The sequence below is a fragment of the Myotis lucifugus genome, unplaced genomic scaffold, assembly GCF_000147115.1.
Source record: "Myotis lucifugus unplaced genomic scaffold, Myoluc2.0 scaffold_6, whole genome shotgun sequence".
Taxonomy (NCBI): domain Eukaryota; kingdom Metazoa; phylum Chordata; class Mammalia; order Chiroptera; family Vespertilionidae; genus Myotis; species Myotis lucifugus.
In genome coordinates, this window is record NW_005871054.1 from 13,656,180 (window position 1) to 13,677,927 (window position 21,748).

General features: G+C 34.8%; 1 protein-coding gene across 3 annotated transcripts in view; it reads left to right on the plus strand.

Annotated features, from left to right (window-relative positions):
* Positions 1–21,748, plus strand: part of SRBD1 (S1 RNA binding domain 1) — a 155,510-nt gene that overhangs the window by 26,576 nt on the left and 107,186 nt on the right. For all 3 annotated transcript variants that reach the window (XM_014447612.2, XM_006083397.3, XM_023747165.1), the window contains exons 9-14: positions 1,167–1,302; positions 4,289–4,392; positions 5,375–5,482; positions 9,221–9,378; positions 12,619–12,709; positions 13,667–13,774. In XM_014447612.2, coding sequence (XP_014303098.1) covers positions 1,167–1,302; positions 4,289–4,392; positions 5,375–5,482; positions 9,221–9,378; positions 12,619–12,709; positions 13,667–13,774 — 705 coding nt within the window. The remainder of the gene's footprint in view (positions 1–1,166; positions 1,303–4,288; positions 4,393–5,374; positions 5,483–9,220; positions 9,379–12,618; positions 12,710–13,666; positions 13,775–21,748) is intronic.

A 21,748-nucleotide genomic window follows, 5' to 3' on the forward strand; every position in this document is an offset into this window, starting at 1 on the left:
GGACTTATGAATAGGCAAAGAGACCTCTTTTAATGGGCCAGTAACTCATAGTTGGGTATCATTTAAAAATATTTGGTAGTGGCTTAACTTTTTTTTTTAATCCCCACTTGAAGATATGATTTTATTTATTTTAGAGAGAGGGAGAGAGAGAAACATCAATATGAGAGAGAAACATTGATGGGTTGCCTCCTGTATGTTCCCTTACTGGAATGGAACTCACAACCTGGGTATGTGTCCTCGCTAGGAGTTGAACCTGTGACCCTTTGGTGTATGGGATGACGCTCCAACTGGCAGCTTACCTTTTTTTTTTTAACCTATTCCATATAACATGTTTCTTTATTACACATATTAATAAACTAGCCCTAACCAGTTTGGCTCAGTGGGTAGAGAATTGGCCTGCGGACTGAAGGGTCCCCGGGTTCGATTCCAGTCAAGGGCATGTACCTTGGTTGCGGGCACATCCCCAGTAGGGGGTGTGCAGGAGGCAGCTGATCGATGTTTCTCTCTCATCGATATTTTTAACTCTCTATTCCTCTCCCTTCCTCTCTGTAAAAAATCAATAAAATATATTTTAAAAAAATAAAAAATAAACTAGAGGCCTGGTGAACAAAATTTGTGCACTTGGGGGGGGGGTGTTCCCCTCAGCCCAGCCTTCGCCCTTTCACAGTCTGGGAGCCCTGCGATGGATCGCCCTCATAGGGAGGCCCCCGCCCACCTGCTGCATCGCTGCTGGCCAGGTAGCCTGAGTCTCCCTCTGCGGAGTGATCGATCGCGGGACTTCGTGATTGATCGCCCCAAAGAGGTAGGCCCTGCCTACCTGGCCAGGGCGCCCTGATGGATCGCCCTGCAGAGGGAGGCCCAGGCTACCTGCCGTAGCACCGCTGGCCGGGTAGCCTGGGCCTCCCTCTTTGGGGTGATAGTGGAGCCCCCCAATTGATTGCCCTGCTGGTCGGTGGCCTGGGCTTCCCTCTTTGGGGCGATCATGGGGCGATGGCCGGGCCCCCGACCAATCGCATTGCACCCACCTTGGCTGGCCTGGTGCCAGTAGGTTTCATAGCATGGTAGTCCGGATGGTCGTTCTGCTGTTCGGCCATTCAGTCGATTTGCATATTACACTTTTATTATTATAGATACTTGTTTATTTTAAAATTTGTGTATTTGAACAGGTGCCAAAATAGATATATTTCTATTCAGTCATCTCTGGCAAAAGTGTCCTCAAAAAAAGTAAATGAGAAAGATGTTGGTAAGTTTCATCTCTACCAGAATTTTTCATGCAACATAAGAAACATCCAACATCATCAGGTAAATAAGGAAACTGCTTATGCATGCTGGTAGTAGTAATAATGATAATACTTTGGATTTGCCTACTTACTAATGAATTAAAGAATTTTAGGTCAACTATTTTCTTTTTTCTTCATTGAAATTCTTGTAATATTGTCATATCCTTTCCATTTCATAAATGGGGAGCTCAGGACCCAGAGAAGTTATGGTGACACTAAGAATTACTAGTATAGCTGACAATAGAACACCTCAAGTATCATGACTTTCTGACCAGTGACCTTTCTTATTAGACTCTGCTTACAAGTGTGCTTGGATTTGAGCTCAATTCTGGATCTTTTCCATGTGAAATTCAAATTAAAGATATTATATTTTCTTCTAAAAGAGTTTTATAGCTTCAGTTCTTATGTTAAAGTCTATGATTTTGAGTTAATTTTTGTGTATGGTGTGAGGAAGGGTTATAACTTTATTCTTTTGTATGTGGCTATTCAGTTGTCTCAGCATTATTTTTTTTAAAAAGACTGTATCTTCCCCATTGAATTGTCTTGGCATCCTTGTTGTAGATAAGTTGACCATAGATATGGATTTGTTTCTGGACTCTTACTCCTATTCCATTCAGTAGGTCTGTTCTTATGCCAGTAGCACCTGTCTTGAAATTAGAAATTGGGAGTCCTCCAACTTTGTTCTGTTTTTTCAAGATTGATTTGGCTATTCTGGGTTTCTTGAATTTCTATATGAATCTTAAAATTAGTTTGTCAATTTTCGCAAAGAACCTAGCTGGAACTTGACAGGGATTACTTACATTGATTCTGTAAATCAATATGGGAAGTATTGCCATTTTAGCAATATTAAACCTTTTCACCCATGAACATGGAATGTCTTTCCATTTATGTAGGTCTTTAGTTTCTTTAACAATGTTTTGTAGCTTCCCGAGTATAAGTTTTGCATTTCTTTTGTTAAAATTGTTCCTAAGTATTTTATTCCTTTTGGTGCTTCGGTAAATAAAATTTTAAAAGAATTTTTATTTTCAGAATGCTTATAAATGTAAATTGATTGTCCTGAAGTCTTGCTGAAATCTTAATTAGTTCTAACAGTTTCTTTAGGATTTTTTTATATATAAAATCATACTCTTTGCAAGTGTAGTTTTACTTTGTCTTTTCAATCTAGGTGCTTTTTATTTATTTTCTTTATTAATTTTTGCCTAACTTCCTTGACTGGAATTTGCAGCACAATGTTGAATAGAAGTGGCAAGAGGAGTTGGATCTTAGATGGGAAGCATCCAGTCCTTCACCATTAGTATGGTGTTATCTGTCGGGTTTCTGTATGTGCCCTTTCCCACCTTAATGAAATACCTTCTGTTCCTAGTTTGTTGTTTTTATCATGAATGAATGCTGGATTTTGTCAGATACTTTTTCCGCATCTACGGAGATGATCATGTAGTTTTCTTTTTTATTTCATTGGTCTGACGTATTACATTAATTGATTTTTGTATGTCAAACCAAACTTGCATTCTTGGAATCAATCCCTCTTGATATGTTTCTAGATTTGGTTTACTCATATTTTATTGAGGTTGTTTACATCTGTATTCACAAGAGATAGTGGTATGTTGTGTGTTTTCTTCCTTGTGTTTTTTTGTGTGCTGTACTAAATAGAAAGATTTGGGAAGTTATTGTATTTTTTTGGAAGAGTTTGTGGAGAATTGGCATTCTTTAAATATTTTGTAGAATTCAGCAATGAAGCATCTGAGCCTGGACATTTCCTTGTGGGAAATTTTAAAAGTACTAATTTAATCTCTTTACTTGTTAGAGATTGTTTCAGCTTTTCCACTTCTATTGATTCTGTTTTGGCAGTTTGTATCTTTTTAGGAATTTGTCCACTTTATCTAAGTGATCTAATTTGACATACAGTTGTTCATAGTATTCTCTTATCATTCTTTTTATTTTTATATCATCCACAGTCATGGCCCTTTTTTCATTCCTGATTTAATTGGAATGTTTCTTCTTTTTTTCTCGGACAGTCTAGTGCAGGGGTGGGGAACCTTTTTTCTGTCAAGGGCCATTTGGATATTTATAACATCATTCTCAGGCCATACAAATTTATCAACTTAAAAATTAGCCTGCTATATTTAGTCAAACATTTAATTAACTCACCCCTAATGCTTTGGCAGGGCCAGACCAAATGATTTCTTGGGCCTTATATGGCCTGCAGGTTGACACCCCTAGTCTAGTGAAAAGTTTGTCAATTTTGTTGGTATTATAAAGAACCAAGTTTTGGTTTTGTTGATACTTTCTATTGTTTTTCTATTCTCTATTTTGTTACTTTCCCCTGTATTTTTATTATTTTATTTCTTTTGCTTACTTGAGGTTTGCTCGCTCATCTTTAAGGAAAGTTTTTAATGTTTTAAAACAATTGCTCTTTTAATGTATTAATTTAAGATCATGGGCAGGCTGATCTGAGTTTAAATTTCTCCTTTACTGCTTATGATTTGGGACAAATTAGTCTTGGAAAATTATATAAAATGAAGATGATAATACATGTATGTTTGGTCGTTTTGAAGATTAAATGAGGTAATGTATTTAAAGTACTTAGATGGGCCTGACAATTACTAAGTGCTCAATAAATGGTAACAATTAATAGTGATTAAATATTTTACTCAGGAATTTGTTTGTACTTATTTTAACAATTTCTTTTCACAAATATAAAAAGTATATCCTATTTCTAGATGATCATTAATTTTCAGTTAGTTGAATCTGAAATAAGATTTTAGATCACCAAAGTCTTTTCTGGTGAATGTCATAGGCTTTGTACTTGTGTTTTATTTTTTAAAATTTTATAAACTATATAAAGAAATGATTATTTTTTAATACATTTTTGGTAAATAAATGAATAAAAAATTGATATAGTTCTAGGTTGGGTAACCACCTGACTTATTTTATAAATGTTGAATGGTTAAATTGATCATTTATATGTTTTGTGGATCATAGTCTTTACCATATATGTGTGTACTCAGATTCTGGCAATTAACCGTGGAGAAAATTTGAAGATACTAACGGTCAAGGTCAACATTCCTGATGGAGTTAAGAATGAATTCTGTAGGTGGTGCATCCAAAACAGGTCTGTTTATAGATTTTTATAAAATTTCCTTTCTTTTGTTTCTAAAATACTATACTGATATCTATATGTACTAATATGGAAAGATGTCCATTTTCTAACAAAACAAACCAACAATGACAGACAGTGGATATAGTATCTTCTTTTCATTACAAACATTATTGGGGTGGTGAATACACAATACAATATATAGATGATGTAATTTTAGAATTGTAGCCCTGAAACCTATATAATTTTATTAACCAGTGTCACCCCAATAAATTCCACTTGGAAAAAAACATGAATTATGGTTTAGCATGCAAGACAAAGGAATCAAGGCATTCTTGGGAGAAACCATAGCATATGTAAAAGTTTTTCCTATAAGCAAATGGGGATACCTTGGTTTGGCCTTAAAGGGAATGACCCCAGCAGACATCAGAAATAGTGTTTTTTTTTAAAAAGCACTCCATTAGGGTCTTTTCGCCTTAAAAGACTATCTTCTTAGCATATTGTCCCAGGACGCAGGACTGTGTTATCTTTCCTCACTGGCCAAGCTCCATGGCATGGTATATAATACTCTTAATGGTCTGCTCACTGCCATATTTTCTAGCTTATCTACTAGTATCTAAACCTCCCTCTGTCCCCCCAAAACTAATATTTTATGCCCGAGTAGTACTAATCTACTTGTAGTAATTTTTTTTGGTAACTTTATTATATCTGATGATTTTGACCATTATTATAATGCTTTGGAGACTCTTCCTAGAATAGGCAAGTTTTTCCTTCCTTCAGTTTGTATGACCATGGTTACTAGATTTTTAAAAATAACTCCAGATGCCATAGTTAATAATTTTCCAGGCATCATAGTCTCTCTACACAGACTGTTACTTTGGCTTCAGTAAAGTTATTCCCCCCTTTTCTGTTCCACTTTCTCTTTCCTCTTCCAAGAGCTGTTTCCTGGTCTTGTTATTGGTACATCAGTTTTAGTATAGCTTTTTTTTCCCCTCAGGTGGAGACCACGTCGCTTTGCAAGGCCGGAGTTAATGAAGATTTTACACAATTCAATAGATGATTCTTTTAAACGCCTTATTTATCCTCTCCTCTGTAGAGAGTTCAGGTATGCATCTTGTCTAATTTAATTTTGTATACTGTTTATTATTATGTATGAAATAAGCCTATTAGAGCATAAGTATTTGTTGATCCATCAATCAATCCAAAGAACTGAGTCCCAATCACAAAGTCTTAAAATTAAGCCTAGATTTCAGTCTGAAGAGGCATTCACATTCATACATCACAACACAGCTATTAATTATGACATACTAATCAAATCTTGACCCCTCCTGTGTACCTTTTCCAGTTCTGCAATACAATCTTGCAGTTTGACAACCAAGCTAAATAAAGGGTTTTATTGATGAGAGATTTGGCTTGGGAGAAACAAACTAAGAAGTTAATGGAGAAGTTAGTTGGAAGCAGTTTTAGGGATAAAGAGAGCCAAAAAAAGCATAAGGGAATCAGTGGAACACATAATGAATTTATTGCTATGAAGAGAGAAAGGTAATATAATGTTTTTCACTCCAAATGGGAGTCATTTGGATGAGTAATTATCAGCAATGATGAGCAAATATTAAAAGGTTATTAAAGGAATCATGTAGATGGACCTACAGAGGGACTGTTATAAAGAAGAACTACAAAAAAGGTGAGGTACAGTTTTGTTTCTAGGGGAGGAGATGGAAAGAAAAGTAATGTTAGGAGGCAAACCCCTCTTTTCTCTTCCCTCTAGCCTTGGTCTTGGTTGGCAATCTTTAAAAACCAGCCTTTTCTGCATTCCTTCCTATATGCCACAGATTTTCTTCATTCTCACTTGTTCATAGGTTTCAGCAAGGGTTATCTTGGAACTCTAGATTTAGTCATCTCTTCAACATCATTAATTTATAGTAGCCTTTTTGTTTGTTTTTCTTTTTCTGGACCTGGACATTGAGTTTAGAGGTATTTAGAGCAGAGAGTGAGGAGGTACTATTAAAAACAACATATAGTTCCTTTGTCCAACCTCTTTTTTGTCAAAGTCATTCATTCTCTTGATTCATCCTTTTTAGCCCAGACATCCCTTAAAAATAGTATTTCTTTTGGAGAACTATTTCATTTCAAGTCTGTGTGAAGTAACATCTCTTATTTTTGAGTGCTGGGGTATCAAATTTAAAAATAAGGGATTCTGTTCTTATTGAAGTAAAAAAGAAACTTAACTTATTTAAAATTTCATTTCCTTTATCTTGTTTTCTCATGTTGCATATAATGTCTAGTGGCACTTTTGACATTTTTGTATATATTCGATTTGCATAGCTTCACTGCTTGTGGAATAATTTTATTGAGAGTTAATGAAAGTTGTTTGGTGTGGAATTCTTTAATGTATAATCCTTCTCTGACTTCCATTAGTGACAAGCAAGAGCACTTTCCTTCTCTTTTTGTAAAATGCCTGTGGTTAAAGAAATATATCTTATTTCATTCCATAAGTTGGTTTTCAGACATTGTCTATACCAGTAGATGTGTCTCTCAATAGAAATACTTGTAATTACCTGAACAGTGGTTGAGGGGGGAAACTCCCAATGGATTTTTATTTTAAAAAGAAAATTACTTTAATTCTCTAATTAAAAGGAAATTTGTCCTATTGTAGAAAAATTGAAAAAATCAGTAAAACAAAGAAAAAACACATAATTCACTACCTAGACATAACCATTGTGAACCAGACTTTTCTCCATTCATGAATGAATTAAGTGAGATCATGTAGACCATCATTTTGCAGCCATTTTATTCAGTTGGCTACATATAATGTGTAGTCTACTTCTACATTTCTTACTTCTGTGATTGTCCTGATCATTCATTCATGTGTCATTTTTTACACCTACCTCTTTCTTAAAGCCAAGTGCTATTTTACCATCTTTCATTATATTTTGAATGTGGACTTCTGTTTATCTCCATGGTACTAGGGGATAGTTGGTTCAGGACATCATCATTTTTGTCTGAATTATTATAATAGGGTCATAGATGATCTCTGTCTTGTTTCTTTTTCCCCTATATATTCCACATTGCCATCCTAAAATTTCCATCTGGTTATTTCATACTCTTCTACTTAAAATCCTTCAATGGATCTTCTTTGTCTCCAGGAAAAAATGCAAAATCTGTAGAAGAATGTGCTTGATTGACCCTTTGTGATCTGGTTTCTTTTTGTCTCTATAGCCTTATGTCTTGGTATTTCTTTTTACTTTAGCATGTGAAATTACATGCCTCTATAATGAGCCATGAGCTGCTTCCATTTCCCAGAGTACTGGCATTTTTTTCATGCCTTCTATCTACTCTCCCTACCTTTGTTTGCCTATATCTATTACTTATCCTTCTGGATTCACCTGAGAAGACATCTTTTAGAAAGTCTTTCTAATTTAGCTATTCTCCCTATGTGTTCCCATTAGTATAGCACTTACCATTGTTTTGTACTTGTCTGTTTATTTTTCTGTTTCTTCCCCTAGATAGTGGTCTTCAGGATAGGGATCTTGTCTTTTGAGCTTTGTATCTCTCACGCCAATCATGGTACCTTATATAAGACTGACAGCAAATGCTCACTCAATAAATAAAGTTAAAAGTGAAGATCTATAATGATACTTTTCATGTTGCATGGCTGACTGCAGGGAGAATGACTGAAGTGTTAAAGAAAATGAGAGAAGAGCCTTAGGGAACTGAATTAAGCCGGAAAAGCAAATATTAGTTAGATCTGTGTGCCTTCGGATATGTAAAACATTATACCTCAAAACTAATATGAAATGTACTTTGAATTGCTTTTGGCCTCTCAGTTTTCTTGTGGCCAATGGCATGCATTTTTTTAACTTGGTCTAATAAAGAAGAGATACTTTTTATAAATTCTTATGAATTTCATGAGGTATTAAGTTTTAAGTAGATGAGTGATGTAAAACTTAGTTTACAACTGTCTTTATGTCCATTATAGACACATATTTTTATCCTAGAACAAGTTTTAAAATTCGACTTTTAATAACTTCTTTGGATAAAACTGGGAAGTTATTTATATGAACCATAGTTCTAGACTGGCATTAGTATCTATGGTCATATCAAATCACTGAGAAAGACAAAGGGGGTAGATGCAGGAATGGAATAGAGTGAGAATGTAACATTGAAATATGTATAGGTGAAGGTGTAAAACTAAGTATTGTTGGAGGAGGCTACTTATGACTCAATAATTTATCATGCTGATTATGTGCTTATATTTTTAATTTTCTTTTTTTAATATATTTTATTGATTTCTTACAGAGAGGAAGGGAGAGGGATAGAGAGTTAGAAACATCGATGAGAGAGAAACATCGATCAGCTGCCTCCTGCACATCTCCCACTGGGGATGTGTCCGCAACCCAGGTACATGCCCTCGACCGGAACCGAACCTGGGACCCTTCAGTCCGCAGGCCGACGCTCTATCCACTGAGCCAAACCGGCTTCGGCTATTTTTAATTTTCTGACAAACTTTAATTTGACATCCATTTGCTGTCAGAATCTTTATACATCCGGTCTCTCTCCTATACACAGATGTTTATACATAAAAGAGAGCAGAGAGAAGGAACATAGGAATGATGAACTTGGTAGGTTTGATACCACAAAGTCATTTGTGATACTGTGTTTCTGCACTTAGCAAAAATAGACTCAATATAATTTTGTATATAATGTTTTCTCTTTAAGTAATTATGTTAATAAATGCTCTTGTAAGGAATAACTGTATAAAATGAATTCTGTTCTTTTTCTGGAAGAAAATTTGGGTGAATGAAAAACTACATTCTTCTTTTCTTTTTCTTTTTTTCTAAAGAGCCAAACTAACGTCAGATGCAGAGAAGGAATCAGTGATGATGTTTGGACGGAACCTTCGTCAGCTCCTTTTAACAAACCCTGTTCCGGGGCGCACCTTGATGGGAGTGGATCCTGGTTACAAACATGGTTGCAAATTAGCTATCATTTCTCCTACCAGTAAGTACATCTTTCCGCTTTTATATAAAAGTTGTTTGATTGGTCATACGTTTCACTTCATATATTTCATGAGGACTTAGAAATAATGTTAATTTTTCAAGTCTTAGAAAATGGTTTTCTCATGTACAGGGATGAGAAAATCAAACTTCATATTCATCTTATTTGTTAACCAACCCCCCGCCCCCAATTCTGTCTTCCTATCACATCTGTTTATTGTGATGCACTTATGTGTGATAGATACATTTTATTTTATTTTTTACAGCACAGGAAAATAATCTTTATTATATTTTAACTAGAAGCAGCTGATGGCAAGTTCACGAGGTATTTTTTATTCTTTTAAGATCAGGCTTCAATAACAATAATCGAAATGAGTCTTAACTGCACAGATAGTTTGGCCACTATTATAATCTTCAATGGCACAAAAGCCAGCAGAATAAGGTAACATAAAGGCAATGACTATGAGAATTTTCCACAGGCTGAAAATCATTGCATTAAACTCTCCCCTTGTATTTTTTTAATGTTCTTCTTAAACACTGAGCAATTACTGTTACTCAGCAAAGTATCAAACATGCACACAGTGTTCCTACAGGAATACTGTCTTAATATTGTCAGTATTAATACCAAGCTTTTCTTTCTCCCAAAATTCAATGAATCAGGTTCCAGTTCCTATATGTATTAGGGTTAGTGGTAATATGCAAACTTGATTTTGTTTCAAGGTTAAACAGCGGTTTAACTTCACATTTGGTGGCCAGCTGTGTACTTTAATTTTTCATCTTTTATTTTTTAAATAAGTTTAACTACATTTCATAAGTCCTGAGATTTCAATAATCTGCTAGTGATTGTATACTTTTAATTTACACTTCATTCTAATTAACTTGAACTCCGCATAAGTATTTAAAATTATTTACAGATGGTTGTAACTAAAGCAGTGATAAAATTTACTACTTGTACAGTTAGACTGCTAATAAGCTTTTTAAGAGCTGCATACTTTATGCGTTTTTTTACCTGCTAGGAGCAATTCTTAAAATTACAGCTATGATTCTCTGTCAGCAATAAGTGCTTTTCACTTTGGTTACTTCTACGTGGATAACCAAATTCACTTTTTCCATTGCTTGTAAAACAACTTTTTTTTCTTCCCCAAACATAAATGTTAATTGTCCAACTGAATAGGTGCCAAAAGAAACTTAGAATTTGAACAGCAGATTGATAACTATAATGACTAGCGGAGAAATATGCAGTAACAGGCATTCGATACATGTTTGTTACACATGGGATGCGTGAATTGTAAGGCAGCTGTTAGATACTTTTCATTGTACTCTTAGCTCATTTTGTTCAACAGGGTAATTCAAGGTTACCAGATTTAATTTGCCCTCAAATATAAATCCAAGATTTTGAATTTTTAAAAACTGTTTTAACAATTCTCAGAAAATGTAAACAAGTTAAAAGTAGTTGGTACTCCACTATTAGTTGAGAGAAAAATGGAACAGTTCCTTTCTATTAAGTCATGTGTACCACTAAGAAGAAATACAAAATTAAGGAGTGTTAGCTAATTATTATTTTCTCTAGATTTAACCTTGCAATAGGTTTTGTTCATATATTTATCCCTGTTAAAACATCTCTGAAGCTGAAAGAGAATTTTATTGTTTGAATGGATTTCCATGTCTCATTAGGTACATAATGTTAGTGAAAAGCTGGTCAAAATATAAGATTGTATTTTCACATCATACCATTTTTTTGTATTTGATTTTTGCTGACATTAAACTGTTCCTATTGAAATGATTCTGTATAGAGTAAAATTAAAACTTCTTAAAGTACAAAATTATAAATATACTATTATTAAAATAATGTAAAATTAGATACAAATGGAAAGACTATAAGTAAGCAAGACTAAGATATAACAGCTGCTGGGTTTATGGATTTTTCTATTTTATCGCTAAATGTTCTTTCATGTGATTACATATGACTTTTATAATTAAAAATTGAAAAGGTATTAATGATAACTTTTAATAGCAAAAAAGCATCCTTTGTAAAAAAAGGGAATGATTCTGTATATAGAACATGAGCTAATCTGTAAACTTACTATGCGATGGCTTGCTTATAATATTTAGTTTTTGTTGATTGCTTTGAAGCATATTGCACACTTGCCATCTAGCATATTAAGTAACTTACTTTTTTAAGAAAGGTTACACTGACAAATTTTAAGTTAATGGCTTTGGCTAAATATTTTCAGTGTGTCACAGGACAGTAACAGTGGCAAAAACATTGACAATACACTTCATGGTTTGGTTCTCCCATCTTCCATACAGGCTCCATCAGATGTGGTATCCCCAAAAGCATAAACTGGCTGTGAAAGCCACCTGCACTCCCTAGACCACTGCACAGGTCACAATAGATTTATAAGCTTTTCCCAACTTAACCAAACCTACTAAACATTCTACTATCTTTGCAGTCCATTGGTTGATGTTCTGATTGTAATATTCACTACCCAAAACCCCACCTTGAACAATATTGTGGCTTTCATCTGCATTTAGGTCAGCCTTGTTGCAGTGGCGATGATACTCCTCCATGGTGGCACCTGTGTGATTCATTTTAATTCTGTATATATTTTAAATACCACAAGACATTTTTATTGTTTTGGCCATTAATTTTTTTATATTACTCATATATTTACCCTTTCTATTACTCCTCACTTTATTCTACATTTCTCTGTTTTCATTTGAGATCATTTTCTTTCTGCCTAACTTCCTAAGTTGGTCATGTAGCTCATCATTACTTTTATTCTTTAGGTAATTACCCTAAAAAATTTAAATACATATATATTTTTTTCATTGAATTTATTTTTAGCTAAAACATAATGTAGTACAGAAAAGCTCACAATTCATAAATATGCACTGAAAACATTATACAAGGTAAAGAAATTCATGTATCTATAACCCAAATAAGAAATTAAAATATCCCATGTCATATAGTAAGTATTCAGTAAATGTTAGCTTTTACTGTTATTGATAAATATTATTAAAAATTAGTAATGGTTTTATGTAGCAAAATAGAGTCCTTGTAACTTTGGACATACCAAAACTTTATAGTGCTTCGGGAGAATCTGATTTAGTGAATATGAACGATTCAGGCTGCATTTTAAAAGACAAACCGGTTTCCTTTTCTGTTTCAACTGGCTTAAATCTTTGGTGTGTTATGTTTTGAAATGTTTTATAAGTTGGCTTCTCTTCATTTTTTTCTAAGGTCAGATACTTCATACTGATGTGGTTTACTTGCATTGTGGACAAGGCTTCCAAGAAGCAGAGAAAATAAAGAGGCTTTTGCTGAATTTCAAGTATGAAAATAAGTAACCTTTTGAGTACTTCAGTGGCTCAGCTAGTCAGAGACACTGTGAAGCCCCTAATCTGGAGGGAGGGACTAAGGGGAGTGCACTGGTGAGAGGGAAGGGACCATGTTAAACAGTGCTGGGACAGATTGCTGGAGAACTCTCCTTTGGAGACTCCAGAGGAATTCTCCCTTCCTCTGCCACCGTCACTAAACAAAGGTGGTAATATGAGCAAAGTGAGCATTTAATGTTTCTGTTTGGTTCTATATTTTGCTCCTCTTCTCCTTCCTCTCTCCCTTCTTTTTTCCTTCTTCCTTCTTTCCTTTCTTCTTCATGGATCTGAAGGAACAGATATGGTAGTAGTTAGAAACTTCCTAAATTATTTGACGACATATCACATAATTCAGTCACAATGACTTTATTGTGGCTTAGAATTCACTTAACCATGTCTAAATTTGGTTCCTTCTAGATGGGAAGAAGCTGACTGTTCTTGAGGTGTGTGACAGTAAAATAGTTCTCCACTGCCTGCTATGCCAAATGAAGAGGCAGTGTTTTTTTATCTTACTTTTATTTAAGTTTTTTTAAAAAATATTTTTATTGATTTCAGAGAGAAAGGGAGAGGCAGTGAGAGATAGAAACATCAATGATGAGAGAGTCATCGATTGGCTGCCTCTTGCATGCCCCCCACTGGGGATTGAGCCCACAACCTGGGGCATGTGCCCCAACTGGGAATTGGACCATGACCTCCTGGTTCATTGGTTGACTCTCAACCACTGAGCCACACCAGATGGGCTGTTTTTTATTTTACGTGTGTTTGTCTCCCTTATGAAACAGTGAAGTTGCTTGGGTGTATGAGAGAGCAGGAGCATGGTGCAATAGCATTTGTGCATTCTGTACGTTTCTTCCGATTGATTTAGAAGCATGCCTTGAGCTCATCCAGTTTCTCCTCCTGTTTCTCCCTTGAAGCTGCAGCACAGTGGTGATTGGAAATGGAACTGCCTGCCGGGAAACAGAAGCTTACTTTGCCGACCTGATAATGAAAAATTACTTTGCTCCACTGGATGTTGTTTACTGGTAAGGATGTTAGGAATGTCTGTTTTCTTTGAGAGGCAAAGGAACGTCTCAGGTTCCTTTTGTGATGTTTTCTCCCTTCTTTTTTAAAGCTTTGCATGCTGTTTGCTCCCAAATCACCTCTTGTTGTTCACAAGAGCTTTGCAAGACAATGTAAAGTGTCTGCCTCTTGCAGAAATTTGAGTTTCAGTATCCTGAAACTTCTGACAGAAGCAGCAAGTCAGGGCTTACTTGGTTTCATGGGATTTTCCAGGCTTTACCCTGGGAGGGCTCTGTTTAACTACGGAATAATAAGTAGGACTGGATAACTTAGTCTTCCTCTCCCAAAGTTTTGATGCCTATGAATATTGGCCTTCAGAATTAAGAGCCAAGGTAAAGATTACAAATGATGTTTAGGATGGTATTTGTAATGACTGAGAAGACAGGGCTTTTTTTTTCTTTCCTTTAAATTTATCACAATTCAGCCTGAATTGGCATTCTTAAATTAATAGGGTGATATCTCTTAGCTCTTCAACAATTTCAGCCATTGCTCTTCAAATCTAACCTCTGTCCCGTGTTTCTCTCTGATCTCCCTCTGAAATTCTAATTATATACATTCAGCCTTTCACTCTGTCTTCCATGCTTATTTTTTCCTTCATGCTTTTTAACCTATCTCTTTTCATTTCTTACCTCTCGAGCCTACTTTGTGGTCTCTTCTCTAGTTCACTAGCTTTTTCTTTATCTGTCAGACCCATTCAGTGAAGTTTTTATTTCAGTTATATTTTTTACTTCTAGAAGTCCTATTTGTTAGTTTTTCAGTGTTTCTGAGAGATAATGTACATAAATGAACTGCACATATTTAAAGTTTTCAATTTTATAAATGTTGACACATGTATACCTGAACGAAACTATCACCACAATCAAGATAATGAACATACTCATCCCCCCCATTTCCATGTGTTCCTTTGTAATTCACCCTTCCCTCACTGCCTCCTCCCTCAATCAGGCAATCTCTGATTTACTTTCTGTAACTATAGATTACTGTACATTTCTAGGCTTTTATGTAATTGGAATCATACAGTATATATCCTTTGCTAGCTTCTTTCACTCAGTATCATTATTTTCAGATTCATCATGAAGTTTCATATATTGATAGTTTGTTCTTTTTATTACTGAGTAGTATATCATATGGCTAAATCACCGTTTATTCATTTACCTGTTGATGGACATTTGGATTGTTGCCAGTTTGAGCTGTTACAAATAAAGCTCCATGAATATTCTTGTACTAGTATTTGCATGGACATATGCTTTCATTTCTTTTGAGTAAATAAATAAGAGTGGGCTGTGCTGTATGGTAGGTGTATGTTTAACTTAAGATACTGCCAAATTTTTTTCTAAGGTGGTTGTATCCAATTACCTTCCCACCTGCAGTGCCCCAGAGTTCTATTTTCTTCATATCCTCATCAGTGTGCTTGGTATGGTTGGTCATTTAAATGTAGCTAACCTAGTGGATGTACAGTGATCTCTCATTATGGTTTTAAATACATTTCCTAGCAATTAATGATGTTGAGCATCTTTGTTTGCTTTTTTGCTATTCATATATCTTCTTTGGTAAAATATCTGTCTAGGTTGCTTTTTTTGCTGTTCATATATCTTCTTTGGTAAAATATCTGTCTAGATATTCTTTCCACTTAAAAATTAGATTATTTTTCCTTCTCTTATTGAGTATTTTGTATTTATGCTGAATACAAGTCCTATATCAGATGCCTGTTTTGTAAACATTTCTCCCAGTCTGTAACTTGCCTTTCCATTTTTTAAACATGGTCTTTTGAAAAGTACACATATTCTATGAAGTCCAGTTTATCAATTTTTTAAATATAGTTCTTGCATTTTGTGTCCTATTTAAGTAATGTTTGGAAAAACTAAGGTCATTATGATTTTACCATATGTTTTGTTTTAAACATTTTATAGTTTTAACTCTTTAATTTAGGCCTATAATACATTTAAAGCTAATTTTATAAAGGTGCGCAGCTCTTTTTTTGCATATGGGTCTGGATTATCCTAACATTATTTATTGAATGATTTTCTTTTTCCCGTTGAATTGCTTTGGCATCTTTGTTGAAAATCAGCTGACTATGTACATACAGATCTATTTCTGGAGTTTATTCTGTTTAATTGATCTGTATGTCTTTACACTAATCTGTGTATCTTTATTACCACCCAGTGCTGATTTGTATAGCTTAATAAGTCATGAAATGAGATAGTGTAAGTCTTTCAGTTCTCTTCTTTCTTTCCTTTTTTAAAAATTGTTTTGGCTATTCTAGGTCCCTTGCACTTACATATAAATGTAGAATCAGCAACAGTTCTCAGAACATATTAGGATATGTGAGCTGGACTAATGTGTTCTACAAGTAAAATTACAAACTACAATCCTTTCCAGATTCTCTGGAAAAGTTAAATTAGTGGATAGATTTTCCTCAATTAAGTTTTCTCATGTTAAAGAAAACTTTCTAAACACTTTTATTAACACATGCCAAACTTTTATTGTAATTTTGTTACAAGGGAAAGGACTTCTAGTAGGCCAATTCAGAGATGCACTCTTGGTAACAAAATTTTTTTTTAAAAAGAATATAATTTCACATACTAGTAGTCACATTAGAAAAAAAATGCAAATGGTTTGGGTGACTGGTTTGCTAAGTGTTAAAACCCATTAAAATATATGAGAAAATTGCTTAAGCATTCTGTTAAGAAGGCTAAATTTCTATTTTATTTTTTTTAGAAGAAGGCTTTGAATTATATTACACGTGAAAGAGTCTTTGCCAAACCAAGTTTGGATCAATTTTCATTTTACACCCATGCATTTTTCTTAATTTTTAAATATCTGCTAGTACCTAGTATTTGATTTAGCTCTTATATTTTAAATGCATATAGTCCATCATATTTTAAATGCACACAGTCCATCATATTTTGAATAGAGCTCATTGACTTCCCAGGGGCTTTGTAATCAGAAAGAGATTGGGAGCTAAAAGTAAATCAGTTTGTATGTACTGGCTGCAAACTCTCAATCAAGTGTGGATTTTAAAAGGATATATGCAGAGCTGAAAAAAGTATAAGTAACCAAGGATATATGTAAGAGAAGAGTCACTGATCTGCCAAAAATATACGGGAAGACCAAAAAGGTCTGCAACCCTCCCTAAGGGCCAGCCTCCAAGTGCTGAGTATAGCATAAAAGGCTTATAATGGTTGTTTTAGGAAAAAAAGGGTAGAAAAGAGATCCCAGGGCTTGTAGATAATGTTATTATCTTAACCAGTGATTAACCCCTAGAGTGCCAGAGAGCGCGATCGCGCTCCTCCTGTCTTTTCGCCAAAACTGCTGGGAGTGCTATCAAAGCTTCGAAATGGCATCCAGTTCTAAGTCTGCTTTTATTAGTGATGATGATATTGCTAAATATTTCAATGTAGTAAAGGTTTCCTTAAGTTTTCGAATATGTAACTTCATTTACTTGCAATTCATAATTTTTTTCCTAAACTGCTGTAAAATCAGCAAAAATGCCTTGGCAATTTTAGCATAGTTCCTAGGATATTGGTTGGCACTCAAAGGGTTAAGAGAAAGTGGAATTGCTCAACTCTTGATTTGTGAAATAGAATGATTTGGGGACTGAAGATAGAATAGTATCAATAAAAGAAAACTGGAAGGTTAACTAAAATAGGGTGACAGTAAGAGAGCTTCTGTTTTTTTTGAATTTATCTTCTGGCCCAGATGAAACATTTTCTGGAGTTCTAGGTGGACTTGGAAATAAAATGTTGATACCACTGTTTGTAAAATTCAGAAATTGTTGAATATGGGCAGGTGTTATTTTGATGTTCGAAAGGGGAAATAAGATACGTTATGTAAATGACTGTTGAGTGCAGTTTTGATTAGGCAAGATTATTTATTTAAATTATAAAAGGATGACTTAAGAACACTAGATTAGGAAGGAACACAGAACAATAATCACTGGAAATCAGCATGCATTTTTAAATAAAACATTTCCGTCTTCTCTCATTTCATTTTTCTTAGGAAAACTAGACTGGTAGACACATACAGATTTTAGCACATCTTTTGGTAGTCTCTTGATACCCTTATAGAGAAACTAGAGAATTGGAGATTTAGTTAGGTTGTTACCAAAAAGATGTTAGTTATCTAATGGATTGATGACTAGCGTGAGGTCTCTAGGTGCATGCCACAGACACTGTGTTAGTTAACATTTTAATTGTTAATTTAGGTTTGGAGACATGCCTTTCAAGTTTGTGGACATTGAGGTTTATTAGAATTAGGGTCAGAAAATATTTTTAAATACTTGAGTTGTTGGACCTACTCTAACTAGAGGCAATATTCAGCAGTAATTTTGATGGGCTGATTTTCTGAGGTTTCCTTGAAACTTGACTGAGGAAGATGCTCTCAGAGTAAGGTGCAGCGGATTTCCCATGTCCTGAACCACCTGGACCTGATTTGTTTTGTTTGGGTTTAAAGAAATTTACTTCCCAACAATCATTAAGCTTAGCTATACAACTTCAGATGTATTAAGCTATGTAAAGCTTACAATGTTGTGAAGTTAAAATTATATGGAGGAAAATTTGTGGTTGCTGTTATTTTTTCTGACTAGTGCAGTGATTTAAGTTGTACATGTGGAATGTAAAATCAGTTTCTTTATATTTAAACATTTATCTCCTCCTTCTGTAGTTTCTAGTAGTGATGAAGACCATGAATTAACCTTGGAACTTGGGACAGCCTAAATTATTTTTTGGATGCCAGTTTGATTATTATGCTTAATAACAAGTTAAGATGATATAGTTTTCTCTCTTCTTTATACAGTGAAGGCTTGAGACAATGTGCTGTGATGGTCTAGGCCAGTGGTCAGCAAACTGCGGCTCGTGAGCCACATGCGGCTCTTTGGCCCCTCGAGTGTGGCTCTTCCACAAAATACCGACTTCTGTGCATGGGCCACGAAGTTTCAATCACACTGTACATGCGTGCCCGCACGTGGTATTTTGTGGAAGAGACACACTCAAGGGGCCAAAGAGCTGCATGTGGCTCGAGAGCCGCAGTTTGCCGACCACTGGTCTAGGCTATTGTTTCCTTTCACCTATTGATATTCTCCTTTTCTGTTACTATTATAAACTCGTGTTTATAAGACTTCCTTTCTGGGATGTTTGTGACATTAAATAAATTTTAAAATAAAATTGTTTTATAATAAATATAATTTATTTTCATTTTGTTGAAACAGCTAGAATATTTTTAAAAACATGTATTTAAGTGGACTATAATGAGGTTTGTTTGAAAGGAGTTATAAGAAATGAATAATTATGGTGTGTGTGTGTGTGTGTGTGTGGTTTTAAAATATTATTTGGATTCGGATTCAGTTTGACAGTTTTTGCTCAAAATAAAATATGCTTTGCTAGTTTTGTAACCCATGTGTTTCTATATCCCTAAGTCCAGCTTAAGTATCTACAGGAGTTCCCTTAACCCACCCCCCAGCCCTCTTTAACTGTAGCCCCTCTTACAGATCTTTGTTTATTGACTTAGATTAGTACTGGCCTTGAGCCCAGTGATGGTCATTTCTCGTCTTAAGGTTTTGGTTACAAATCTGCTTTTGTTGCCAGATCCAATAAAGATTCTTGATTGTTTTTGTTCGTTTTATTACAAGTTCTTGCCAAAGATACAGTGTATTATAACCAAAACAGATGTTCTATTTAGACAAGTGTATTTGCTATAAAAGAACTTAAAATATAAATTAAACAACAATATGTTCAGCATTAAGGTAACAATTGATGAACTGGGATTTTATGAGTGTTTTTAATAACCTTTATAAAAGGAAGAAACACCACCTTATTTTGAATAATTGTTTTACTTTGTGTATGCACAGTCTTAGCTTGTGTCTGTACAGATTTAGATCCTCTAGAGTCTAGACCCTCCTACAAACTAACATCTTAATGTGATCTTGAAAGTAGAGTGGAGTTAACCAATTTCATATATACACCATTCTGTTATTTCTTAAAGCATACATTATAGAGACATCCGTTGAATAAAAAAGAATTGTTTTAAGATTTTAATGCTTAATTATAGGTAGGTGAAATAATTGTACATAGACCTTTTTCTAAATGGAGTACTTGTGAATTTAGGGACCATATTATAGGGTTGTAGTGTAGATCATTTGGGACTTTAACCATCTCTGATTTGGACCCAGTACAGTCTTGATTTATGCCGAATTCTGTGTTGTAGTGAACACAGGTGTGTAGTGAATACAAGATGTGTGTATTTATAGGCTGTAATTTCAGCTCTTTTTTAAATCATAGTTCCTAGAATGAATTAGATGTGTAAGGGATAAGACTGCATTATCAACAGACTATTAATGCAATGAGTTTTACCTTGAGATTGTTAACTCTTTGGCCTATTCCTACTCATATTTTCCACTTTTCTTTGGTATTAAATAGCTCACCTTTGGCCAACACCTTAGAAAGTGTGTTCAATTGATTATTGGGGAACATTTAAGTTTTTGTTTGTTAGACCTGTTTGGGTTGTACAGAATCACTTTGGTTCTGTCTCTTATTTCATTTGCATTAGAAGAATGCAAAATTGCTAGAATCCTTTGTTGTTGAGATCCTTTTTATTTGGTTACATAGGACTTGAAGATTCTCTGGCCAGAACTTGATATTTGCAAAAAGGAGTTCTTGAATCTACCTTATTTTTGTTTTATATGTGTGTGGTGTGTTTTTTTGTGGGTTTTTTTTTTTAGGAGGAAATCTCTTGATTTCAGTATATTTTATGTGGCTAAATCTTTGTATTATGCTCTCCTAACTTATTGAAATAGCACTTTCAAGTTCCCCACATCCGTACATTTCTAAGGTTACACCCAGCTTAATTCCCATTACTTTTCCGCTTCACAGCACTTGCATTTTGAAGGGACCCTAACATTTGGGTTCACATTATGATAATTAGGTTTTAGGGGCATGGGGGATTAAAGATGTCTCAGGTCTAGTTGCAGAAGAAAGTTCAGAAGCACTTGTAAAACTTGCCTGATTGGTGAGTAGAGGTGCTTTTATTTATTCACTACTCATGCAGCATTAATCCGTATTTCATCAGGTACCTACAGTGCTGTAATTCTAGATGTGACCTTGGGACTTGATTTACTTCAGCTTCGTTTTCTTTATTAATGTGCCATGAAAGAGGTACATGAAAGATAGCCAACATCAAAGTACCTTTTAAAGTAAAATGGTTGATAGGAATTCCCTGGTATTTAACACTCTCTGTCAAATGTTTCAGCTGGTTTGCATCCCTTTTACAAGCTATTGCTTGCTGCACTAAAAGAAATTTAAAAGCAGTTGTTTCAAGGCAGGGGTTGGGGGGGAGGGCATGGTTATGGTGGTGGTGGTGGTGGTGGTGGTGGTGGTGGTGGTGGTGGTTGGGTGATAATAGTTAGCCAGGGAGAATAAATGAGAATTTAAGAATATATTCTTTTTCAACTGTGCTCTTCCCAAGATGGTCTGTTTGTGTTTTCATTTGGGTCGGGTAGTTTTTAGTCCAGTGCAGTGCTTATGATTAGAGTGAGGAGGCACTCGTCTTGGTTATAAGACGATTGAAGAGGGTTGGAAAAGAAAATTTATCAAACCTCTGTGAAAGAAAGAATAAAAGCCAGTGTCAGTATCTTATTCAGAGATTGTTTAACTACTTTAACTTCACAGCCTGTTTATTCTTTACTGAACCATCTAAGAAAAAGCTTTAAACACAATAATATCGGAAACTGAGTCTTAAGAACAAAGGAAACAGGACTCAGGGAAAGCTTGCCATATGCATTGTGGAGTATTTATTTTCCAGGAAACACATATTTTAGAGGCAGTTATGTTCTAGGCTGAATATATAGGGGTAGAACTTCTTATAACTCAGTTTTGAAACTCTGATTCCTTCTTTGTTTCATAAATATTTGTTGGATGTTTCTCTCTACTTAAGAGAAATGGTTA